The sequence below is a fragment of the Poromitra crassiceps genome (assembly GCF_964638095.1).
Source record: "Poromitra crassiceps genome assembly, chromosome: 6".
NCBI classification, from domain to species: Eukaryota; Metazoa; Chordata; class Actinopteri; order Beryciformes; family Melamphaidae; genus Poromitra; species Poromitra crassiceps.
In genome coordinates this window covers 44,172,114-44,199,761 of record NC_139627.1, presented here as the reverse complement: position 1 = coordinate 44,199,761, position 27,648 = coordinate 44,172,114, and the positions used below count along the sequence as shown (strand labels likewise).

At 43.1% G+C, this 27,648-nt stretch overlaps 1 protein-coding gene and 1 pseudogene across 2 annotated transcripts; both read right to left on the bottom strand.

Annotated features, from left to right (window-relative positions):
• Positions 1 to 15,044: 15,044 nt before the first annotated feature.
• On the bottom strand, positions 15,045 to 15,956 carry LOC310777919 (uncharacterized protein; the record flags this gene model as incomplete). Its single annotated transcript, XM_083638263.1, has 1 exon — positions 15,045 to 15,956. The coding sequence occupies one exon, from the start codon at positions 15,954 to 15,956 to the stop codon at positions 15,045 to 15,047; it is 912 nt and encodes a 303-aa protein (XP_083494389.1).
• A 5,646-nt stretch (positions 15,957 to 21,602) lies between these two features.
• On the bottom strand, positions 21,603 to 22,061 carry LOC310778872 (ubiquitin-conjugating enzyme E2 L3 pseudogene; annotated as a pseudogene). The gene has a single exon. The product of its transcript is annotated as a ubiquitin-conjugating enzyme E2 L3 pseudogene (transcript).
• Positions 22,062 to 27,648: the final 5,587 nt, after the last annotated feature.

The following is a 27,648-nucleotide window of genomic DNA, read 5'->3' as shown; positions in this document are numbered from 1 at the left end:
ACCCTAAGGTTGGGAACCACCGCCCTAAGTATTGTTTAGAATTCAACGATAGGCTATACAGTATGTATCATGAAGTTGTATACAACAATTCTGCCTTCTCCACAGTGCAATGATACAAGGAAAGTTTGCGCTCTGAGCTCAAGGCAGGAGTGGGCCAGGTGCGTAAGGCGAGTCAGTATGAGAGTCCACTGAAAGCAGAAAAAGGCCCGCATCACTCACACACATTTGAGGAGGCTTTCTGGATGCAAAAAAAGAAAAAGTATTTACATAATGAAAATAAAAGGTGATAATAACGTGATAAACAGTGCACACATGAGCCTCTTCGAGGGCACAGTTATTTTGCAAACCCAGTTTGTGGCAAAAAAGGTTTCAGTCATGTATAATGTGTCACACACAAACATTAATATAATATATATTTGTGCATGGTCCAAAGAATCCCAGAATGTACTTCAGTTGTCAGACATCAAGATAGTATCTCTCCTGTTACTCCACACTTGGGAGAAGGAACCACTCAGCCACACGACTGCAATGTATCATATAGGTATGCTTCATGATATATGGTTATAGTAACTTCCTTTCTTATATCTCATTCAGTGTATATTATCATATCCTGTGATCTGTCTTACACTATGACACAACTTGATTTTGTGCACTGATTTTCCCATTGTAATATTCCACACACACGTTGATTGTCCTATTCTTCATATGTCTAGGAAATGTAGATGTGGGTTAATGTAGATGCAGATTAATATGTTATGGTTATTGAAAATGACACTCACTTATTCACATTAGCTTCTACTGCTGCCACTTTTCACTCTTCTTTTAAATCTCGTCGGCTTCACCCAACAATTTTAAGGGGCATAAATTCACATAAAGACTACTATACCCACAATGCATTTTAGACAACAGCCAGCGACCGCATAGGAAGCAGCCTGAGTACAGATTAGACTATTTTGACATGATCACAATAAATTATACAGCAGCAGTGTCTGCTCCATTGCCAATAAAAGCTCAGACTGAGCAAGAGTAGCGTAACATATTTTCCCAAACTGATCAGCCTCTTTGAAAGATCTAGCTATCTTCACCATTAAGTACATATCTTACCTCCTTATCTTTACCACTAAGCACTAACCCTAACCCATTAAGTACATATCTTACCTCCTTATCTTTACCACTAAGCACTAACCCTAACCCTAAAGATCTAGCTATCTTCACCATTAAGTACATATCTTACCTCCTTATCTTTACCACTAAGCACTAAGTAGATATACCTGAATCTGTATCATATCATATCATATCATATATATATATATATCATATCATATCATATATCATCAGTGTTGGGCAAGTTACTTTCAAAATAATAATATACTACATACACGTAATATACTACATATTAGAACACGGCTCTCTCGAATACTCGATTCTGATTGGTCAATCAACAATATTCACCGGTCATTATTTCTCGACAACGACCGCTGCTCTGCCACACCTGGATTAATCAGTTGATAAGAGCTTTTTGTCAGCAAACACTACTAATTAGGCCAACCAGTTGCAGCTGTGGTGTCTTGTGTGCCAATTACGAATGAAACCGCTTTGCCGTTGAAAACGCTATTAAAAAAATCTATTTGAATAATTATTTTTGTCAGATTATTGAATGATTTAGTTGTAGGCCGTGTTCTAAGCGGGATAATGTATAGTGAGCCGGTGATTACTGAGAAATAATGGCCTTCAGGTGAATGATTAAGCCCTCCGCTGCGCGTCGGGCTCAATCATCACCTGTCGGTCATTATTTCCCCCGTAATCACCGCCTCAATATACATTATCCCTTACTTACTAGTCACTTTGATTTGAAAGTAATAAGTTACTTTACAATATTACTTTCTGTGTAGAGTAACTCATTACTTATTACACTACTTTTGCATTACTTTGACCAAAACAACAGCAGCAGCAGAATGACATCGCCACCCCGGAACCATCCTGAAAAATAATTTCAACCGCCTTGAAGTCAGTGTAAACCATCCAAAATTCAACCTTTTATTATTTTCCTTTGTTATTGTCATCTATAGTGGTTATTTGTATAAAAACACACAGTTTGATTAGGAAATGATTGTATCTTTTTTTAAATATGTGCTTTGATTTAATACAATGTAACTCAATGTGTAACTTGGGTTACTTGACAAAGTAACTGGTATAATAGTACTGAAATCCTATAAGTAATAAGTTATATTACTGAGTTACTGCTAAAAGTAATATATTACATGTAATATGTTACTTTTGTAATGAGTTACCCCCAACACTGTATATCATACCATATCATATTCTAGCGCAAGTGATATGTTTGTTAGTATCGGAGTTCCTACCTGCTCTGCTGTCCTGCAGAATCTGATGTATAGATTTATGTGTAGGGCATCTGTGTCAGAAAATGACCTCATCGCTGTCCTGACTAACCCTGTACGAAGTTCTGTCAGATTCTTTTCCAGACTGTGGAACCACTGGTGAACATGTCTGTATATTAAGCATTGAACATGTCTGTATGTTAGTCATTGAACATGTCTGTATATTAGGCATTGAACATGTCTGTATGTTAGTCATTGAACATGTCTGTATATTAGGCATTGAACATGTCTGTATGTTAGTCATTGAACATGTCTGTATGTTAGGCATTGAACATGTCTGTATGTTAGGCATTGAACATGTCTGTATGTTAGTCATTGAACATGTCTGTATATTAGGCATTGAACATGTCTGTATGTTAGTCATTGAACATGTCTGTATATTAAGCATTGAACATTGTGGAAGGCCTTACATGTTTCCCCTTTGTTGTTATTTTCTTATTTTGTACTGTGCTCTGTTTTTTTTACTGTGACATGTATCTCCCTGGGTCTGAAATAAATAATTGAATTGAATATATCATATCTTACCTTCTTTACCTACGGGGCGGCTGTGGCTCAGGAGGTAGAGCGGGTCGTCCACTAATTGCTTTGGATAAAAGGAGGTCGGTGGTTCGATTCCCAACTCCTCCACTCTGCATGTCGAAGTGTCCTTGGGCAAGACACTGAGCCCCTAATTTCTCCCGATGACTGTGCCAGCGCCCTCCGTGGTAGCTTCCCATCTTCGGCGTGTGAATTGGTGAATGTAGGCACTTTGGATAAAAGCGCTATATCAATGCAGTCCGTTTACCTGCTTCACGCAGATGTGCAACTTTAACTGCTTCATCACCACCACCACCATCATCATCCCTTGATTGGTCTGAAATGGTCATAAGAAAGAGGGAAGTCTTTCAATTAAATTTGCATACATGTTCATGAAGGAAAAGTAGCCATAAAAGTGGTCCTACATTTGTGAAGATGATCTTCTTGCTGAACACAAACCTCGCTGTTTCATCAACCTTTGTTAAGCACAGACCTTATTTCATGCATTAAACCGAAATTCCCATACAAAAATGACATTGCCTTTTACACGTAAGAACCAGGAAGTGCAGGGACTTCTGGGCAAGCGTACACAAATACGTCATCCCTGTAGTATCTTGCTAATAATATGCATTGCAAACTATGCCTATAACTTAACTGCATTTCATTTTCACGTTTGAAAAAGGCATTGTCGCACGTACTCTACTAACCTCAGAAACAGGAACATACATACCGTATCTCCTCAGCGAACAGTGCTGTGTCACTGTGTACTGTATGTATAGTGTGTGTGTGTGTGTGTGTGTGTGTGTGTGTGTGTGTGTGTGTGTGTGTGTGTGTGTGTGTGTGTAACCTATATTTGTTCCCTCGCCCAGTCACATAAGGTTATGTGATGGGAGGTAGGTACCAAGTGGATGAAACTGTTCCTCGTTACCGACGTCGTATCGCAGATTTGAAGATATTATATTCCTCTTAGTCTTACGGAAGCCAGTATTATGTCTGGAGGGTTAAAAAAATATTCCTGCGTGAAACAACAGTTTGTTTAAATCCAGTCTTTTGACAGCTTGTGCTGAATTTACAGCAGTGATATTACTAACACGGTGCACCAGTGGCAGTGTGGCACGCGGGGAGCTTACCCCGGTTTGAGACGAAAGACGACAACTCCGCGGCTTTAACAGCTGATGGCGGGTCTAATGTCAGAAATGGGGAGCCTCCTTTCACAATCAGGGAGTGTGATGTGAGGAGGATGTTCAAGGGGGTAAACGGGAGGAAAGCTGCGGGGCCTGACCACATTCCTGGGAGGGTCCTAAAATCCTGTGCCAACCAGCTAGCCCCTGTTTACACAGACATGTTTAACACATCTCTTGCTCAAGCCGTCGTCCCCCTTTGCCTTAAGCGGTCCATCATAGTCCCTGTGCCAAAAAACAATAGTCCATCATGCCTGAACGATTACCGCCCAGTGGCACTGACCTCAGTGGTCATGAAATGTTTTGAGAGGCTAGTAAAACCCCACATTTGCTCCACCCTGCCGAGCTCATTTGACCCCCTCCAGTTCGCTTATAGAACAAATTAGGTCTAGAGATGACGCCATCACCAACCTTCTGCACACCTGCCTTACCCACCTGGACGAGGGGAGGGGGAACTATGTGAGGATGCTGTTCATCGACTACAGTTCAGCATTCAATACCATAGTCCCCCTCAACCTGGTAGCAAAGATGACGGCATTAGGGTTCAACACCCAATTATGTAATTGGGTGTTGAACCCTAATGTTATTGTCATTATGTCATGAATGTCATTATGTAATTGGGTGCTGGACTTCCTCACCGGTTGCCCCCAGGTTGTGCGGGTGGTCACCTCCAGCTCACTGACCCTCAACACAGGCGCCCCCCAGGGGAGAGTCCTGAGCCCGCTGCTCTATAACATCTACACACATGACTGTGTGGCCTCTGACAGTTCAACCGCCATCCTTAAGTTTGCTGACGACACCGTAGTGCTAGGTCTGATCTCCGACAACAACGAGGAGGCTTACCTGAACCAGGTATCAGACCTGGCACTATGGTGTCAGTCCAACAACCTGTCCCTGAACGTCAGCAAAACAAAAGAGATGGTGGTGGACTTCAGAAGGAAGAAGGGCAACGGGTACACCCCACTGACCATCGGTGGGGAGCCTGTGGAGAGGGTCAGCAGTTTTAAATACCTAGGCATGCACCTCAGTGAGGACCTCACCTGGAGTCTGCACTCTGAGCACACGCTCAAGAAGTCTAGACAACGTCTATACTTCCTCCGCTGGCTGAGGAAGTTCAAGGTCGCACCATCCATCCTGAAGACCTTCTACTCCTCAGCCGTCGAGTGTCCTCACTGGGTGCATCTCCGCCTGGTATGGGAGCTGCACAAAAAGGGACCAGGTAGCCCTACAAAGGGTGGTGCGCTCAGCTGAGCACATTGCAGAGACCAAGTCCCATTGCATTTCACTGCATGTTTTACACTGTATTTCTGTGCAAGTGACAAATAAACTATCCTTGATCCTTGATCCTGATCCTACCCTGCTAGCCGGGCGCTTCTCGCTCATACTGAGCCGGCGACCCACGACGCATTTCCAATCAGACAATCATGCCGCTCTCACGTCTAGGTATAAAAACGAACCCTTACCTGAGCCAGAAACTTGAAGTGAAGACGCTATACGATGGCCAACATCCTCTTCTTTTAAATAAATATAGTTGCCGCTTCCAAATTGTTGCATAAAATCCACTTTTCTGTCTTCGAAAAACCCCAAATCATTAATCTGGAGCAACCGGAAGTGTGGGGGCCATTAGTGAGTAAACAGTGAGTCGTATTTCCGGGTTGCTTCAGATGAATGATTTTTGGTACTATATTTAAGAAGAGGGTAAGCGTGGAGCAAACAAGATTTGGAGCAGTGTGTGGTGGATCTAGGCATTTGGGGCATTTGGGGTTGACAAGGCGAAGCCAGGGAGGGGGCCCCTTCCTGGCTTCCTGGTAGGAGACCTTTTTTGGACGTATTTTAGCCATATTTAGAGGCTGTTTGAAGTTACATCCCCCCTCAGATTCAATGGGCATGACCCTCTGCATCCATTGCATCCCTTTTTAAATCCTTATTTATCTAAGAAAGACCTACCTGTAACTTATTCTTCTCCTCTCTTCACCACACCAATGATGTCCTGTAAAAACAACACAACAAAACATATTCTGTTCAACAAATACACCCACTGTGAAATCTTATTTTCATAAACAATATGATATCTGTAGGGTAAGATTATACTTTATTGTCCATTCATGTGGAAGATTATTGGTTGTCATCATTTACCTTGGATTTCAAGCAGGTTCTCTGATAGTTGAATTAAGCATGGTCATGTCTTCCATCTTGTGTTACTAAAGTGACACACAAGACAATAAGAGGTCAATTGTGAAGACACAAAAACAAACAAAATACTGTTAAAAATGTTTACCTTTTATCTTTGGCTTTGGCTCATCCTCTCATTCTCTTTGTGAATCTTGTAGCCTAATCTTTATATCTATATCTTTGTCACTTGTAATATTCACATCTTTATCTTTGTCACTTGTAATCTTCATATCTATATATATATAACAGGTGGCAACAAAAGCACAGAGCACTGTTGTTCTTTTCACTGTACACAAGCCAGGACCTGTTGATCTTTTCTCCATTTTTCATGTTGATGTAATAGTGACTGCTTGTGAATCTGCGCCCTTCTTGATTTGGGGGAAATATTCTGTCCTTCACCTGAACTGAAGTTAGAAGGGAGACACGCACATTCCAGCCTAGTAGGGCAGGTGCAGAACTTACAGTGATGAATGCAAATAAAATGGTAAAACACTGCAAGGGCTCCAATTAGGTTTTTTATTGCAACACCGTGGCTTCACCCAGGCCCGGTTCTACGGGGGTGCAAAAGCATGCATTGCACCCTTATTTTAATTGTCTGCATGCTCAGTTGAAAAGTAATTTTTTTTTTTTTTTTTTTTTAATAAATGCTACAGCTGTACACTTACTGTTTAAACTTGAATTATAGTTGTTGTTTTTCTTTGTTCTTTGATGTGATTTTATGGCTTTTTGGCACCTATAGAACCTTTTAAGGTTGAGATAATTGTATTATCATTATATGGTCCAAATATTTCAGTAAAGCACTTGAAACACTTGAAATATTCTTGCTTGGGTGGTATCATTCTACTTGAAATGATGGTCAAATGCATTATTTTTAGTAAAATAACATGCCTTCGGCCGGGCATCTGCACCCCTTCCTCTCTAGGATGCACCCCTAGTCATCTTGTTCTGGAACCGGTGTAACGTCGATTTTTGCTGCTTTGTCGAAAAATGCTACCGCCGCATAAACCGATAGGGTCTAAAGCCGTAAAGTAAGTGTTTTCTTCTCTTTCTTGTATAATGTTCAAAAAGTGTAATGAAATTTATGTCATGGGTAGTGTATTTTGATGGATCAAATACTCAACATCCCATTTTATCAATTTTAAATCAATATTTCAGGGGTAGCATAATTTGATAGTCCAGTAACATCCTATCAAATAATGCTCCCGTCACTTAATGCATTCATGTTGACTACTAATCAACTCACTGCCACTGTAGGATGAATGTCAGCCTACTTAGACCCCTCAATTTATCAATTTTTAATCAATATTATGTTGAGGATGTTACTCACCGTTAACAACAGCGTGGACTGAAGGGTTTCAAGAAATTATGGGCGTGGCGATGAAACTTGGAAAATCGGCTTTGCGCACGCGCAGAATCACAAAGTAGCAGTTCTCGGCGGGTAGCAAAAATCGACAGAACACCGGTGTTATGCCGAGAAATGCCCCGCCGGCGAGAATGCCCCCCCTGCTCTATAACAGTGAGAGCGAGCGGGGGGGAAGGGGGGGGGTTGAGTAAATCTATGAAGCCTCGTTTCTTCTCAATGTCACCAGCTGATATTTATGGCTGTTTGTGAGTGACATTGAGAATTTCAGAGGGTTACACACTCCAAAAACATGTCATTTCTCTGTACTTACAGGCTAAGTAGAGGGTATGATGTGAATTTACCCTGTAAGAAGCCTGTACCAAATCTGTACTTAGGTTACAGGGCAAGTGTTGTGTTGTTGTGCAATTAGGCCAAATCTGGTACCCTGTACTTATAGCCTATGTAAGATTAGTCTTTAAACAGTAGCCTAATGTTGACCTACTGTTGGGAGCGGTGTCTCACAACTCAAACCCCCCCCCCCCCCGCTCGCTCTCACTCATTATGAGACAAGGAAACGAGGCTTCATAGATTTCCTCAACCCCCCCCCCCCCCGCTCGCTCTCACTCGTTATAGAGCAGGGGGGGCATTCTCGCCGGGGGGGCATTTCTCGGCATAACACCGGCCCTGGCTTCACCTATGAACTGGTCCTCTCTGCACTATTGAGCAGCGCTCTTTGTCTGACAGCTGTTTTGGCCGGAGCGCTGGATCATCTTCAATAATACAAGTTGAAGTGCTACTCTGGTTCTGGTTCTTCAGTATCTTCATCATTGCCATCTTCGTTGTCAGTGTCAGTCTGTTGATTAACGTTGTCATCCGTATCGCCGACGTCACTGTCACTGTCAGACTCAGCCACTTCCTCTTCAGTGTCAGTTCCCAGTCCAGCCTCCTATTCGCTAGCACTAGCAGTGTCAAGCCTAAACTACTACAAGATGCTGCAGCTCCTTGTGCGTGACTTGGACCTTCTACCGCGGTGTTAGATCCTCCTCCAGCTCCTCTTCACTAACGCTATGTTCGGTAATGTTAGCAGCTGCGTCCAGCTCCTCCTCGTTAATGCTAATTTCGCTCACGTTAGCAGCAGCTGCTGCAGCAGCAGTGGCAGTGGCAGCTTCTTGCTACCCGGTTGTCACTAGGCGCAGCCTTGAAAAAGGCTGTTAGTTTTGGGCAGTTTCGCAATGAAGTTTTCCTTCTCCTCTTTCTTTTTCCTTTTTGAATCACCGCTGGGGTAAGTTCGTTTCATCTTTACTGTTGTGTTGTTGTGGTTTTCTGTTCCTGTTTACTTACTACACGTGGAGGAGTGAAGTGATCATTGGTTGGTAGACAGGCCGGGGGCCCTCCTTCCCCCGTCACACCAGCCAATCCGGCATTAAATTCATGGAATAGTCCAACTAGTGGGGTCCCTGAGTTACTGAGTGAACAATTCCAGTGCACCTGGGAGCAAAACACGTCATGGGCTGCAATAGACCCTTTTCACGGGGGCCATTTTGTGTCGAAAAGGCAGAATAAACACAGGTAATGAGGGTTTCCAAATTCCAATCATGGAAGTTTGAAACCCTCATTAGTGTTTTGCTTGCAGCCTTGCACCTGTGTTTACCCTGCCTTTTCGACACAAAATAGCCCCCGTGAGAAGGGTCCATGAGAACGTGAGAGATTGATTGATGTCTTTATTTCAGACTCGTGGTCCATATAAACATACAAAGAATCCAATACCATACAATAGTACAATAAATACAAGTAGAAAATAAATAAAAAAGAAAACACATCAACGTTTCAGCTTCACAGATGAGGCTTATAACATATTCACATGTAAGCTTTCAAGCCAGTGCATCCTGAGTCTCTATGTATACCTAGTGTATGTCAGTGCTGTAGTGGTAAAAAAAAAAGTGGGTAAACTATACTTTTGACTCGAGGCAGCTTTCTCACGCGGCACCGGCAGTGTTATAACGGCGGATAAATAAGCTTCCGTGACCGATATACAAGACAAAATATGAGAGTATATAGAACAACTTAATCTGAATCATATTCACCTTATTCACCACGCCCACTTTTTCTCTCTTCCGCGTTCAACGCAAACGTATTTGTTCTTCCGGTTCAGTGCTAGTTGCGAAGGCCACTAGTGGCTAATAATATTAGCCACTAGTTAGTTATGTTATATGGCAGTAAAATGCCACTGAATGACCAAATTGATATAACCGTTAACCATTTCGAGTAACACTGATTCCATACGGATCACCAGCGTTAGTTTGTTGTTTATAACGTGGCTATATTCATAACGTTTCTATCTCGGATGCGTTATTTCGAATCGCACATAGGTTACGCAACCTAACATAGGTGCGCAACCTAACGTCCACACCACTAACGTCATCTTAAGAGCACAATATTCCTGGAATGCAAGTTTAACTAAACAGTTACATGTCCTCTGCATTCTACATAAAATTAAGATATTACGGGTTGTTTTATTTTGTATGTTACATACGTATTCGCCAAGATATGTTAGTTTATGGGGGAGTAATTTTGCCACTTTAAAGCGGAGTGTGCGCGGCCATTTTGTCTAAAACGGAAATACTATTACAAAATGACGTAATGCGGAAGCGTCCATGTGTGGGCAAAGAATAAGGTGAATAGCTCTATAAGGTATATCAGGGGGTTCCCCCACATTTCTGAGTAGCCAGCCAGATAGAAAAAGTAGCTGGCTATGGGATGGGCCTTGCCCCTCAAGGGGGGTCCGGGGGGATTCTCCCCCGGAAGATTTTTTTTTAAATTTTAGAGTAAAATTCATCAACCTGGTGCATTTGAGAGCAAAATGAACTACACACATCTCTAATGTGTTGTGACTTTACAAATAATTAGGCCTAAACAATCAATATAAAATGTATTTATTGAACATTTGTTGAATTTCTCCAGGTATGAAAAGTTAAATTATACAGTAGGTAGCCTACTTTAAAGGACCTTGTATGAACCCAGTATATACAGTTTGAAGAGTAATATAGTTCTCTCTCTCACACACACTGTACCTGTGATTGTCAGCTTCAGCTTTATAGCTAAAAGTATGTAGACAGATTGAATCTGTGATTCTTGAATACCAATATATAATTCAAACTGTCGACAAACACATTGGGCAAGGATAGGTAGACAACATACTGTACATGGAAATAAAAGTGGTTCTGCCACTCTGGCCACTAAATTTTAGTCAGCCAATATTTATTTATACAGATCTCGGCACAACAAACACCAGTATGTTTCTAGATAGTTTTCAACATGGTCGTATTATATTGGCTTTATACAGTAGCACCTGGACTATTCAAGTCGACTCGCACGCACCTAATGTTACAAACTTTACTTGATCAGAGGGAAATCAATCATGTTTCTTACACCAGTGATTCACTCTTCAGTTGTAAAACGGTGAGCCTATATGATTTTCCCCACTCCGGACACACATTTTTAACCAACCTTACCTATGTTCAGCTCACCATGAGCTGCTCTCCAAATGCGCATTGCGCATCGCTGGCACAATGGCACCGTTAAGTTGTTTGAAGGGAGCGCTGTCTGGGCAGGCAAGCACAGCTCGATAAAGGCACCAACATGACCGGGGCCGTGTACCTTTCCCGCGGAGCGCTCCACAAAAATAGGCTACGGTTCGCGGAGATCCTGGTCAGTGCCATGCCCATGTGTAATCTTTTTTCTTTTCTTTTGGTGTGTGACGTGCTTGGCGTGGTCTCCGCATCAACGGAGTTTACGCGAACGTGTTAAAACTCGTGCAATAATAAGTGTGCATAAACGATTTAAACATGTGAGTAAACGATCTTAAAAGGTGCCTAAACGCTGCAGAGCATTGAAAAAGGTACGTAAACGCCGTTTACATAAGGTTTCTTAGAACCGCTTGAAAGGTATTGACTCTTGCAGCCACAAACATCTCACAGGCACTGCACCATCTGGGTCTTTTAAGTAATATACGCATAGCATCATTATAGGCTACCTGAAGCCTTTTCAGGCTTGCCTTTTTGTAGTTTGACCACAAGTGGGCAGTGTAGAGTGTACAGTAGGCTCTGAATAAGCCAATTTTCACATCCTCTGTACACTTACTGAACTTGCGCGCAAGGGTGTTCGCCTGTGCATACATTCTGCGGCACTGTCTAAGAATGTCATCATCATCTGTCATTTGCTCTGTAATGAAATGACCAAGATATTTCACCCTATCGGTTATTATCAGACAATTTGAAAACGGAGAGAGACTCAATGCATGTCTTCTTTTTGTTTTACGGCAGTTGGTATCCAGCTTATTGGTGCATTACCGCCACCTTCTGCTCCGGAGTGTGGACTCAATAATGCATGTCTTTTGGAGCCAACCATGGGGAATGATCTATCTATGACATAATCAGAAGAATGCATTTCACTCTTTATAATACTAAGAATGAGAAGTGTGTGTGTGTGTGTGTGTGTGTGTGTGTGTGTGTGTGTGTGTGTGTGTGTGTGTGTGTGTGTGTGTGTGTGTGTGTGTGTGTGTGTGTGTGTGTGTGTGTGTGTGTGTGTGTGTGTGTGTGTGCGTGCGTGCGTGCGTGCACTTGAATCTTGGCCGGCCACAGCTATGCCGTTTTACTTGCGAGCGGGCTGAAACTTTCAGGGGGTGTGCGGATTTTTTAATTGCCCTAATTAGGCTACCTAATGATGTGATGTCATCAGTGATGATGTCATCAGTGATGTCATCCTTCCTGGCTGACGCTATAAAAGTTCAGTGATGATGTCATCAGTGATGTCATCCGTGATGATGTCATCAGTGATGTCCTAACCTACGCTAATCTTATCTTATCCTGAACAATATATTTTAAAAAATCGAGCTCAGTTTTCAATGTGGGAGGCGGGCCTTCCCGGGGGCCTCCAAACAGTTTCAGGGGAGGCTCAGTGAATGGAAGTGATTGATTGATTTCTTTTACATTAGTAAAATTTGTGTGTAGTCACTTGGTGTCGCTGTTGCCCATTCATTTTGTATTGGATGCGGCCGTCATCGCCTTCCAAGGCATGCTGGGATACCTGGTGGCGGACGACAGTGATGAGAGGAGGGGCCAAATTCTACTGACCAATTCAAAACAGAAAGACAGCAAGAGAGCCAATCAAACTGCAGCACCAAGCGACCAGCGACACGACTACAAGCAACTAGTGCCGCTCTGGTACCGTGTGGCTTGCCCGTAACGTGAGGAGGTGTCGCTTCGTGAGATGCCCTCTCTACTATATTTCCTGGCTGGGTGGTGCTTGGACCTTCTGGCCAATCACGGTGCTTAAAGCCCCCCTCCAGCGTATTTTGTCATTTTTAAGATATTGCATGTGTAGCTGGGGTTTTCCCTGCACTGTTGATTAGCCACAGTGTTCGCCAGTGTATGTTGTTGACAAATAATCTTATTTTATATAACCTGACGCTGCCAAATGGATTTGTTTTCACAAATACATCTGGGAACGTACAGGCAGACCCTATGGAAAGGGGCAGTCATGTTTAAATAGCTACTTGGCAGGTGATTGGATGAACCATCTGTCTATCACCGTCTGGGCACCAATCAGATAGTAGACCAGTGCCCCAAGCAGGCTAGCGTCAAGGCTAAACAATGGGCTAAATGCTAACAAACTGCAGATGTTGGGTGCAATTCGCCATTCAAAAGAAATTGAAGAATTGCAGTGTCTGAGGATTATCATGGAGGTAGGTGATTTTTGCTCTTTTTTTCAAGTTAAATGTAATGTTACCAATTGACTGGCCTGTGATTATTGATTAGTAACACGTGTTGTTCGTTCTTTCAAGGGGCTGATGACACCAGACTGATCTGATGACACCTAGCGGTGAGTACCTTGGAGGCTAACATTATGGAGACCGAACAGGCACAATGCTGTCATGGAAGGCTTTGTGAAAACACAGTTTAAAGTGTTGTAACGTTAATCTTAATGTGCATGGCTTATTATAAGTTACTCTTCTGCTCTCCTGAGATATATAACGTTAACTACATATTGCTGGTGATCCGTTACTTGTGTTGTTGTTAACTTGGGATCATGGCAATAATGTCAGCCAAAAGCTGGCAGATTTGGGACACAATATAATGATTTAGTGCTACTACTTATGTAAAGACTGGTGAATTAGAACATTTATCTGTCAGTGCAATGGTAGATGTTCACGCTTGAATGAATGAATTAATGAAAATTTATTTTGAACGTTAAAAAAATGAAATATACATGTAGGCTATATACACACATATACACATAATAAAAAACACAAACAAAACAAAAAACAAAATAACTAATAAAATTGGCAGTAAGTTGTCCGAAAAGGAGTAGGAGGAAGAAGATGCTTATCTAGTCCTACCTTATTCTCTCTACTCTGTTCCAGAGTTCATCATAACTAGACTAAATTGACATACATAATTATCAACATTATGATAACACAGCTACTCTAGTCAACAAACTTATTCATTCATGAAAGAAAGTAAAAAAAAATAGAGAGAAAATATAATATATGATAATATAGAAAAGCCGACATTTTTACGATGTTTGGGCATTGCACTCCCCTTCCTCATTTCTATATTTCCCCAAAATGGTGTTTCTGTACCTATAGAGCTCAACAGGCACGTGACTTTTCGTGACGTAATTTGCCCCGCAAGTAAGTTCCGCGTCCATTAGATATTTTGATAAATCCAAATATATAACGAGTTTTATAACAAGCTCGAACCAAGCCAAAAAGTCTTCCAGAGAATCTGGAGTGATAAAACATTTGGTTTAAGCGAGAACAAAAAATAAATTTGTTATTAATATTATTAATAAAATTGTTATTACTCTTATTGAGTCAGTCACGTTATCTGGATCAACTTAGCAAGTGTTGGACAGCTGGCTGGATGTAACGTAATGTTGCAGCAAGCTACAGGTAAACTTAACAAGTCGCTGTTCTGTATTCAGAGTTGTAATAATATTCTGTCAGAAAACAAAGTCAGGTTCAACAAAGCACTGTCAAAGTTGTTGCAGCACTGTTCTGTCCCCCTAACAACCTTAAACATGGCAGCCCGCCAGCCTCCCACGGCTGCAGGGGAGTCTCTGGGCTAAAACATTGCTCTGGTCCAGTGATCTAACCCTGGCCTAACCCTTCCTCTTCCAGACTGATGTGTGATTCAACAGCATGATATTCATCCATGAATCATGAAACCAAGTTTCTTCCAAATATTTATTGATATTTTAAAGTATTTAGTAGTATGGCATTGTGATTTTTATACTGATTCTGATTACCATGTCAGAAGTGCAGCATGGGACACAGCAGCTTCGTCGTCATTAGGGAACTTTTTTTTTCCCATGTCATTGGTGATGAGTTATCAGTCAGGATGATGTCACCGGTGATGGCCAGCCTGATTTGCATCACACGTGGCAGTCGTAGATGTGGATGGCCTTGTCCTCTCCAGCTGACATCAGCTTCGATCCCGTGTTATTGTATTTGACAGTCCAAACCTGGTCTTGATGGTCGGAGAAAGTGTTGACACAAGTTCTAGTATTGGCGTCCCAAATCTTCACACTCCTGTCAGACGAGCTGGAGACAAACTGGGTGTGATCTGGTGAGAAAGCTACGTGAAGAACCCAGGATTCATGTCCGCTCAGCGTGTCGACCAGGATGGCATGTTGCACGTCATAAATCTTGATGTAACTGTCATCGGAGGCGCTGATCAGCAGCTCGGAGTTCGAGGAAAAGGTGAGGCATCTGATGGGCATGGCGTGACCTTCCAACATATGAAGTAGCTCTCCAGTGGCAATGTCAAAGATGTTGATGATGCCATCGATGGCTCCGCTGGCTAAGTATTTTCCATCTGGGCTGTAAGCGATACTCAGGATGAATTTCCCCCGGGTGGCCAGACAATACTCCTTCTTGCCACTTTCCACTCCAAAGATGTTGACATTGCCAAGATGGCTTCCGGTAGCGATGTATTCAGAGTCTGGTGAGAAGGCAACTGTCCACGCATCAATTGGTCCAGCATCCACGGTGTTGATCTGATTGCCGGACGCCAGATCCCAGAGGTAGATCTGGGCATCCAGGGAGCTGGAGGCGACTATAGCTCCATTGGGGCTGATGTCGACTGACAGCACGCCCAGCTGGTGCTCCACCAGAGTCGAATGCAGTTGCAGCTTCTCATTGGACCATTTCCACACTTTCACCAGGTCGTCTAACGAACCGGTAACAATAGTTTCTGTCCCGTCCACCTCACTTTTACCCCATGCTGCTGTCCAGATTGCATCCTCATGTGCATGTTCTTGCTTGAAAATAATGCTGTTGTTCATTGTTGTTCCTGGAAGTGGAGAACCACCTACTTCAAACTTCAACAAGGATTGGTCAATGGTCTATGTTGTTGCTGCAGGTTCAGGCTTTATTGGCTGGGCTATGAGCAAGAGTATAAACTCAGCAGGGAAGGAATTATGACATCACTGATGATGTCACAATGTCTATGGCTCTATGTATATGTGACAGCATCTGTGATTTTATGACATCACTGATGTCACAATGGCTGTGCGTAAGCAGAGAAGGATTTCTGACATCACTGATGATGTCACAATGGCTTTTTGTGGATGTGACAGAAACTGATAATGTCAAAAACATTCTGACATCATCAGTGATGTCATAAATCCTACGCATGTCTACACTCGAAAAACCAACAAATTCTATCACCCACACACAGGCAAAACCTTTAATATTAAGGGGATTATTTCATGTAAAACCAGTAATGTGATCTACATGCTAAAATGCCCCTGCGGCCTGATGTACATAGGTAAAACCTCCAGACCTCTGAAGAACAGAATCTCAGAGCATAGAAGCAATATCAGGAACCATGATCCCAAGAGCCCTGTTGCTAACCACTTCAATCATATGCACCATTCTGTTGCCTCTCAGCTACACTGGGATAGAGCATGTGCAACTCCCAAGGAGGGGGGGTGACATTAACTCATTCACCGCCAAAGACGTCTTATCAGAAATAGCCATCCACGCCAAAGACGTGTTTGACGTGTTTTTGTTTTTATGAGTGCAGCGCGTAGTTGAAACACTTACCTAGCCTCTGACATGTCATCTGGTCCCTATCCTCAAAGGGTAGCCGACAGCACGTTATCAAACACATACCGCAGCTGTTGTTTGAAACGAGGAAGGAGGAAAAGAGGAAAAACAGAGAAACGCGCTTCCTTGTACAGAGGAAAAAACGCCATTGAAACGCCTCTCGGCGCGCTGCAATGCTGCCTTGCTGCAGGGCGAACCTGGATTGCCTAGTCAAACCCGTGACGAACATGATCGATCCGGTTCCAGCAGCGCCTGGTCCCAAAGCCAAGCCGCGGACCCATTCCTGTGTCGTGTGACTCGTGTCGCAGCATTCGTCCCACTCCCAGCCCGAACGAGAGGAGGAAAACGAGCAGCAGAGGAGGCAAAACGCTGATGGGGAAGGAGGGGGAAGGAGGTGCGATCTAGCTGCAGGCAGCTGTGGACAGAACTCTCTCTCTGTGTGTGTGTGTGTGTGTGTGTGTGTGTGTGTGTGTCTGTGTCTGTGTGTCTGTCTGTCTGTCTGTCTGTCTGTCTGTCTGTCTGTCTGTCTGTGTGTCTGTCTGTACACTCACTCACACTGAGCAAACTGTATTGTTGAATGTAAAAAAAGCACTTCATATATATATATATATATATATATATTTTTTTTTTGTCATTTGTGTCATAATGAATAATATTTACATGTCTGATGTCAATACAGTTCAAAATAAAAGAATTGAGAGCGAGTTCTGCATGATATTGTGTGCTGTACATAAATGCCATTTTCTGCAATTTCTTTTCTCAGAGAGACATTTTGGGTGAAAACAGGGTGTATATAAATGGCTATAAGTAGAGTACAGAACATGCTAAAAGCTCACTTTTTTTTTCCTGGTGAACCCAGAGACGTACATCTTCATTTTGAGGTATTGCAAATCACTCTGGTGCTAATAGATAATTTACTGTGGGTCTTGAAAGATGACCAACAATTATGAAAATCTTTGGCCTGTGCTAAATATTGGCAGTCCTAAACTGGCGGTGAATGAGTTAACAATCTTCTAAGACGCGAGCTCGTCTGGATTTACACTCTGGACACTCTGGCGCCCAGGGGCCTCAATGAGGAGATGGACATTCGTCCTTTCCTATAACTGAACTTTTTTGTGTGTTGCATTTGAATGGTCTCTCTCGTTCTCTCTTTTTAACTTTAAGTACTTTAAGTAATCGTGGTCCTGCTTTTGCTATTGTTACACCGAGTTTAAGACATATAGAGGCGCCTCTAGCATACCCACACTTTATGACGGCCCGCTAGCCTGACGGTGGTGTTGGGCCGCACTATTGAGCTTTTTTCCTCCTATTACTGTATATACATATATTCACACATATATATCTCCTTCACATAATTATGCAGATTTCCCGTTCAGGCATTAATACCACTTTGGAACTCATTCAAATTAGCAGTACAATGCATATGTGAGTGGTCCTGCTTTATCTGCTACTTATAATATATTACCTATACTTTTCTATTTCTATTTTTGCATACTGTCATTCTGGGCAGCTCTAGTGGATGCCCAGCCCCATTTTGTGGGAGATGTGTTTTTCTCTGTGGTCACAGACTTGGTTCTGTCCACATAAAAGTTGGGAGTATAGCATTGTATGTAACTTTCTTCATCCAAGCTTTTCCTGTCACATGACTGAGTTGACCCACATGACTGCGTCATGTCATGTGACTGTTCCATGATGTATTTAAAGATGGCGTCGTCCTATGTCACACTGTCTGAGGAAGGGCAGGGTGCCCGAAACGTTACCCATCGGTGTTAAATAAAAACACTCAACTGGAGCCTTGCAGTGTGCGAGCTTTACTTTCTTCCCATGCATAGACATTGTGTCATCGGTGGCTAAACAGTGACATCAGTGTCTGTCACAAATCATTTGATTTTAGAATCACTGATGATCTCACAATCTCTATGACAGAGACAGTCCAGTCCTTAAAGCCCCTGCAGGGAAGGATTTATGACATCACTGATGATGTCACAATGTTAAACATCAACGCTCAATGCCCATGTGCAGATCTGAAAGTGTATGTCTGGGGACAGACCACTCAAGCTATTGCGATGTCATCAGTGATGATGTCATCAGTGATGGTACTGTATCATGAGTGATGATGTTATCACTGAGGGATGTTATCGGTGATGTCATGGGTGATGATGTCGTCAGTGATGCCATTGATGTGACATCATTGGCGACCTTGTGTTGTTCGGTGATGTCATCAGTGATGTCATAGATGACAGTGATGTGTATCGGTGTAACATCATCAGTGACCTGGCCTCTTTTATTTCATGGCCACATAGAACAGTATGATAGCATCGGCGACCTGGTCACTTTCATGGCTAGCCTACCCATACATCCAATTCTCATGTGTTTGGGGGCGATTAGCATCTTTGGTTTCATTGGCTATTGTTTCACAGTTTCGGGTAATCAACTGCTTTTATTGTTGATTGGGGGTGATTGGCGGATAGACTGAATGACTGACTCACCCCAAAAGACCTCATCTTGCGAACGTTGCACGTTAGGAAAATCAAACAAACCTCACAATAAATCATCATTATCATTGTTGTGTATTGGGACTAGTCTGTATAGACTATACTACCGCCTAGTGGACGTTAGTGGAATAATAGTCTTAGTCCATAAAGTACCCAACCTCCATGCGCAGTTCGGTCTCCATCTGGTTTATTGATTTCACATCAATATATTACAATCATCATCTTCATCCGCAGCTCCAGCAGGGTACCCCAAACTTTCCTTTCCCTGGCCACGTTAGCCAGCTCTGACTGGGGGATCCTGAGGCATTCCCAGGCCAGCGTGGAGATATAATCTTCCACCAGCCCTCGGTCTGCCCCGTGGTCTCCTCCCAGCTGGATGTGCCTGAAACACCTCCCTATAGGGAGGTGGCATCCTTACCAAATGCCCGAACCACCTCAACTGGCTCCTTTCTACGCAAAGGAGCAGCGGCTCTACTCGGAGTCCCTCACGTATGCCGGAGTTTCTCACCTTGTATCCCTAAGGGATCACAATATCTTGGCCAATCCCCGAAGGGATATATCCACACGTCTCTCAAGAGCTGCAGCTTCTAGAGTCCCTCGGAATCTTCAGGTGCGTTCACATGTAGTGGGAACTAGCATCTAGCAACACAACGTAAACAATCCCGTAATATAACATAATCCCATCATTACCCCAAATACCAGATCATTGCAATAGTGTCGACTCGGGAGATAAGCATATCCCAGCCCGAGAAGTCAAGGAACCCCATTGAAAATGGTCATGCCAGTTTTTCCCTCGCCAAAATTTTGCCTACCTTTGAAGCATTATTTCACCACCGTCCCGACAAGCTAGCATGACATAGTTGGTACCATTGGAGGCATTGGGTCTTCTAGTTTCATATGATACCAGAATCATTACTCTAGACGCGGTGATCCTCAAAGTCCGGACTCTGGTCCGCATCCAGACCAACACCGTCCTATCCGTACCCAGCCCTATAACCTACAAATCATCGAGAATTTGAACCGGCACCTTTACAGTACTGGTTTATATGCCAGGAATGTCACAGACCAATTGCATGCACTTTAAATCATCACATGTGATGCTACTCAGCCAATCAAATATGCGAATCGAGGCTGCCTGTGGCTGCCAGAATACTGCCAGGAGAGGAGGCGAGAGAGACTCGGAGAAATGCGAGAGATAGAAGTAATTTCACATGCCATGCTAAAAAGAGACGAGTAGACCGTGAAAACGAATATTTCGTTTTAAATTGACAGACTCTTACATGTTCATCCATTTTTCTCACGGGCAGTTCAAAAACAGTGTCTCATGTGAAGTGCGAGGGATGGATGCATGGATATATAGATAGATATATAGACAGACAGAGACAGACAGAGAGCTCACTTCTCTCAAGAGAAAAATAGGTTTCTTGGCTGAGACTGATAAAATGTGAAATGAGAGAAGAAGAAAAAAAGGAAACTTATTTTTTTTAAATTAAAGCATTTTTTTTAAGATGCATTTTTCCAAAGCACTCTGTTGTATGTTATTTTTAAATGCAGCCATTTTATTTTAAATTAGAAAGCTACGTTAGATGTTGCAATGCAGACCTTTGCTTGATAACATTTTCTTTAACTGGACCTCTTTGAGTACCCAGTGGGTATGGCACATGACTCGATGATTGTGGGGCATAACATGTGGGTATGACATCAGTCAGGGGCATTTGCCTACAGGACAAGACGGTCCGTGCCATAATGGACGGGACAGACGGTCCGTGCCATAATGGACGGATGGACAGAATCCGTGCCATAACGGACGGAAGGACAGCCCCACCAATCGATGATCGTGGGTCTGGGGCCCACAAGACGGTTTAAAAATCATACCCGAGGTGTTGAAGTCGTGCAGGTTTTTGCAGGTCGGACCTTTCTCCTGCCTCCCCCTGGCACTGTGTGTGCGTGCTTGCATTCGTGCATTTCACCAGCTTTGATCCGCACCACTTTCTGTCTCCACAATGTCAGTGATGATGTCATCAGTGATGTCAGTTGAGCTGTGATGTCAGTTGAGCTGTGATGTCATCAGTGAGAAACGACATTATCGACGCACAATTGCTGAACTAGCATGCATGCTCAGCCCGAGTGACAGCACTGATGTTGTCATAAAGTGCACTGGTCACACTTGACATTGATGACATCACCGGCACACAATTGCTTAAATGAGTAGGGGGCGGGGGGGCACTAGTTGCGCGTTTCTCCCATGTTGCGACATGCCCAGACTGTACAGTGCAAGAACGGCAGTATGCATGAGCGGGGGCCTCCGGTGGTTTGGAGTAAGAGCAGAAGTGAGGGATGGACGGGCCTTTGAATAGGAAGCCAGACAGAACCCATGGACTGCTCTCAGTCCATGGGTCGCTTCTCGCCGTGTTTCTTTGTAAACTCCTTTGCGTTCTTCAGGAACCTCTTATGGTTCTTGGAGAATTCCTCGGCGAGGTCGAGCCTCAGCGGATGCTCGGGCTCAGGACTGTTCACCAGATCGATGAGAGACTGAATCACTTGGTCAGTTTTGGTGGCAGGTTTCCAGTTCTCCTCGCTGATCACAGGCAGGCACACTTGGCCCTCCTCGTTAATGTTGGGGTGGTAGATCTTTGTCTTGAAAGTGATCTTGGGTGGCTTGAAGGGATACTGTGGAGGGAATATGATCTCAATGCGAAACGCGCCTTTGTCATATGGAGGATTGTCAGGAACAATGAGCCCTTGCCAGTTCAAAATATTTGACTCATCCACTTGAATCTTGCGGAAACTTCCAGATTTGCGTATTTCCGCCAGTTCTATGTGCAGCCTCCGTGTTGCTGACATTCAGAATAGGGTACATTGTCCTCGCATCGGTCCTACTTATAGCCTCTGCAGGGAAGAATCTATGATGATGTCACAATGACTATGACCACCAATGATATGTATAGAAATGTGTGGTGTCACCAGTGATGTCATCAGTGAGTGATGTCATCAGTGATGCAGGGACATACATGTAGTTAAACTCTTAAAGCTGCGACGTTATGACATCAGCAGTGATGTCATACGCAAGGGCAAGCGAGGGCTATAGAGACAGTCAGCATGTGTGGGAACGCCCACAAATTGTTATATGGCTGGCGCGCGAGTGGGGTAAAACCGCTGATATATCTCAATGGGCTGACTCACCAAAGGACGGTGCTGCAGCTCTAAACTACAGGTTTTGGGATTCTAGAGCAGAACACAAGACGTCTGCTCAGATGTGCATTTACTGCGGTGGTTACATCCCCGATCGTGTCTGCCTGGGCTGGGCTATCAGCTAAATTCTAACTGCTGAATGGATACAACGGGGGATTTACCCCACCCTGACCACGCCCCCAGCCAGGCTGAGCCAGCTAACCCAGCGTCTATGACGAGACATCGCCTCAACCTATATCAAGCAACGCACGCTCCATGGTTCGACGTCCACATTGCGTCATGCCCAGGAGAGCAAGCAGGTATAGAAGCAGCTACAGAAGCAGGCGTCAGCTCCAGAGATATGAGACAGATGAAGACACAGACGATGCGGACCATTATTGGGACGTGTGTCATAACGTCTTGTGGAACTGGAACAGCTCCCTCGGAGTAACACCCTCAGGCCCACGTCAGGGCCAAGACCTCCAACATGTTCTAACAGACATGCCTATGACAATGCCAGCTACAAGATATGAGCCAGCCTCATACCTACAAGAGGAGACCAGCTCCGCTACTAAAATACGTCTATCTATATATTAAATTATATTCGTCTGTATTCATTCTGACCATTTATTTCTTAATTTTCAGACTCCGGTTCAAGTATTTTATTTCAATTTATGATGGTAATGCACCTTTCATCATTTTCGTCTCCGATTCGGTTCACCGTGATATCCTTACAGCAGACCGCTGCTGTGAAGGATCCATTCGGGTCGCAATGGAGTCAAAGTCCCGAAACCCAACAGTTTGGTATACGAGTAGGCTACCTGTAATGTTACACCGCTACAAGGTTGCAATGGAAAATTGTATGAAACAAAAAAGTGTCCACTAAGGGCTGTTTCTCAGGTAAAGGACGAGAGGCAGCCAAATGTTATTAAATTGTGACTCTGTTCTTCAAAGAGTATCTTATTGTTTCAAGGTGAAGGGTATCGGTCATTTCATTCAACCACAATTTTTAAGAGTAGGAGCTTCCTTTTTCCAAAATGTCTTTATTTTGTTGTTGCTGTAACCAGTCCATAAGAAAAAAGTAGGCTAGTTGCTGTGCTTTTTATACAGATATGGAGGCTGAGGCTCCTATAGAACAATTAAGATAGGATCAGGTTTGATATGAGTGTTAAGAATATCAGATAATGTTTTGAAAAATGTGTATCCAATAAGTCTCTCCTGGGACAGAGAGCACAGCTATATGGGGGACATTTATTTGCCTCTGCTGTATTGCATTGCTCACATTGTGAGGAGATGTCTGGGTACATCCTGTGCAGTTTTAATTTCGAATTGTGAAGTCTTGTGCGTCTTGTGCGTAACGCAAAAGTGAATGCGACTATTCCTGGAGTTAATAGAACACGGATTAATCACATCGAGACTCTTCCCAGCTTAGGTCTCATCGGGAATCGGGGTACCCAGCTCATCTTCCCACATAGTTCTGATTCTTGTCATGGAGGGGAGGGGGTTGATAGATTGTAATGAATCATAAAATTGTGACACCTTTCTCTTGTGACTCACACTTTGGAGGAGGCAGTTATCTAGAAATGAGGGTAAAGCACTTTCAGGAGAGGATGAGTGTGTGCATACATAGTTCCTAATTTGTAGAAACCTGAAAAAGTTACTCGTAGGGAGTTTGTATGTTTCTTGCAACATGGCAAACAATGCAAAGGTTCCGCTCAGGTAGGCTATAAATCGCCAATTGTGTCAATACCCAGTTCTTCCCACTGTGAAAATCCACTATCCAGTTGGGAAGGTGAGAATGGAGGATTCCCAGGTATGCGGAGTAGAAAAGAGAGCAAACTAATCCCAAAATGCATATTTATTTGCTATATAGCTCTAATAATGGTATGTATAATAACACTACCACTATAAACAGATTTATCTAAAGCAACTGGGGACAGGATCACTGCACCCAGCCTATATTGAGGGGGGTCAGATGAGATATCTAACCACAGTGAGATGATTTTGATATTGGAAGCCCAGTGATAGAGACAAAGGTCAGGGAGAGAAAGCCCACCAATACGTTTTGGTTTAGAGGCATGCTTTCTTAATTCTATGTGTATGTCTTTTATAGTCCCAGATGAAGGCGAGGCTAATATAATCTAAGTGTTTAAAGAAGGATTTGGGCAAGAACACGGGAAGGGACTGGAAAAGATACAACAAATATCATTTTGATTGTGTTAGTCCTGCCAATTAATGAGATGGGGAGTGATTTCCAGAACTGAATGTTAGCTTGCAGTTTGGCCACCAGAGGGGGATAGTTAGCTTTTCAAAAGAGAGCAAATTTCTTTAGTGATCTGAATTCTAAGATAGGTGAATGTCCTTAAGTCTTGTCCTTAGGTTTTCCTTAAAATGTTTAACCTTAAGGAGAAGACTTAAGGGGGTTTTGTGCAACGGATTTTGTTTTATAGAAACCTTAACTCGGACTTTAAGGAACATCTTAACTCAAGGTGTTTTGTACAACCGGCCCCTGTACTTTTACTCAAGTATGGCTTTCGAGTACTTTATACACCTCTGCATATAGGCTAGTGGTTCTCAACTGGTCTAGCCCCACGATCCACATTTTCCTAAGTCATTAAGTCACAACTTTTTTTAGGCCAATATGCAAGTTTAAACTGGTGATCAAGTTTAAACAATCTAAATTGAACTGTATGAAATAGTAAATAAAAATGCAGACTTTTCTTGAATGAAGAAGGGACACCAAACATCAAATTTGATACGTTTCAGTACAAGACCTTTTAAAAGTCATGACACTATACAAGAGGTAACACAAATATGGAATAACAACTGCCACGATTTTGCGTCACTCCATCCGTGGCTGTACCCCATCTAGCCACAACCCAGGGATGCCTGCCCCCGCGGTTGCCACACGCCGCACGTGGTCCTGGGCTGAATTTGCCCTTGTTCTCCCTCATAGATTGACTGCCTAACAATGCTTTCTCCTCCTGTTATGAGATCGCTCTCATAACAGACTGAGCACCTGTGTCTGGCTGACCTCGGACAGCAGGTGTGTGACAGCTTGCCACTCTCAACAGACACACGCGGAAGACTTTCAACACTGTTATAGAATAGAATTAATCAATACATTCTTCATGAATCAATACATACATACCAGGGTAGGAAATTAACCTTTTTAAACAAGAGCTATTTTTGCCCCTGTGAAATATATTTTGGGGGCATTCTGGATCATTTCCAGGGTAATTTGATCAAATGTTGGAAAATACCTTAGTTGCACCTATGTAGCATGACAGACCAATCAATGACTTTATCCAAGCATATTTTATTTCTAAAAGTTCATAAACAATCACAGTTAAAGATCCACACTTTTGGTTGTCCGGCATGTTATTAATGTACTTGACAAAAACATGAGTGAACTAGCTGGCCAGCTAGCTTGTGCTGCCTAACACTGAGGTAAATAACGCTAGTAGGAGGAGGGGAGGGGGTTGTACGGATGCCTAGTTGGCCATTTTCGAGTCACGCTTTGCAAATACAGAATAATGTTACAATACAGAAAGTATTAAACTCTTTATTTTATGGGGGGCATTTAAAAGCCCCTGTCACCCCAATTCCAAGGGCAATTCTAGATTTTTTAGGGACATTTTGCCCCGAGCCCCCACTGATTTCCTACCCTGGTACATACAGTACATACTGTACATACATCCATACATCCATACAATACATAACCAGCACCTCTCTTGTTGAGCCAAAATGAGACAGTGGGCAACTTGAGAAAAACTACGGTACTTGACTTGAGATCAAAATAATGAGCCAGGAGTCAAGAGAAGTCGTCTTACAAAATATATTTCGCTTTCGCCAAACACATCTTTGCCACAATGATTGCAAAGAGACTGGCTCCTTCTTGGAAAAGCTGACATGATTACAGATCAAAAGGAGCGCAGTGCCCCAAGTTCAACTTCAACTCTAATGTCATTCAAGCTATACACAAGCCATTTATGTCGATGTACACAAGGCACAGGAGAAACCAAATTACAAGTGCATGTAGCCCACAAAAGTGCAATTTCAGAGAAAGTACCAACACCGACAATAAAGTTTGTAGGTTAAACTATATAAGTACCATAAAAATTACTGCACATACTAAAGGAGTTAAAAACCACAGAATAAATAACAGGAATACACAATTTAAAAACAAAATATTAAAAGAAATTACCAACGATGGTAGAAAAATGACTATTCAGAGTCTGAGTTTACCAACCATGGTACGATGTGTGTTCAATGTGTGTGTGTGTGTGTGTGTGTGTGTGTGTGTGTGTGTGTGTGTGTGTGTGTGTGTGTGTGTGTGTGTGTGTGTGTGTGTGTGTGTGTGTGTGTGTGTGCGCGCGCGCGCGCGCGCGTGTACACATGTATCGGGGGGGAAGGGGGGGGGGGGGGATGTTACAGGGACTTAAGGAACCTGATGGCTTGTGGAGAAAAGCTCTTGCAGAACCTGGCTGATCTCTGACATGTTGTGTAATGTGTATCTTTTGAGTATCTAGCAGAGAGCAGTGGCAGAGAGGGGGGCAGGAGCCCAGGCCACGTGTGGCCTGACCATGGAAAGCAGAGTGGGGTTATCTGAGCATCTGTACATAGATCAGGATTCATGTGTATGCAATTATAACGAATAATGAATACCAACAACTATGTGTATCTGTCAGATCACATCTGTCTTGACACAGATTTTGAAGGCAACCCTGTAGACACCCTATCTGTTATTCTGGCCCTGTGCAGGGCACCATGACAGGGCATAGTGTGAGATAGAAAGGAACTGCAAATGTAGGCTACATGTTATCTGAATATCTATTTGTAAAGTTACATGAAAATGTAGCCTAACCGCTTTATGGCTATTGATTATGAAATAAAGCCAATGTAACTTAAATTTTCTCTATATCAAACACTGACAAAGACAATTAACACACACGCATGCACGCACACACACACACACACACACACACACGTCGCCTGCACAACAGCTGACCTTGTTTCTGACATCTACTGCAGTAATTCTCAACCCTTTTCATATATCAAGAAACCTCAGAGGAGCCTATTTGAATTGTTCATTTCATGTCTCTCCGACTCTAGTCTCGCTGGCCAGCCTCCTCTCCCTTCCATCCGAGGAGTCTGGTGCCGCAGGTCTCCATAACTGGGATAAACCCTCCCCTGCTCTACTCTGCTCTCCCTGTAGTGACTATCCAAAAAATCCAAACTGAATTAGTCACTTCTGTAG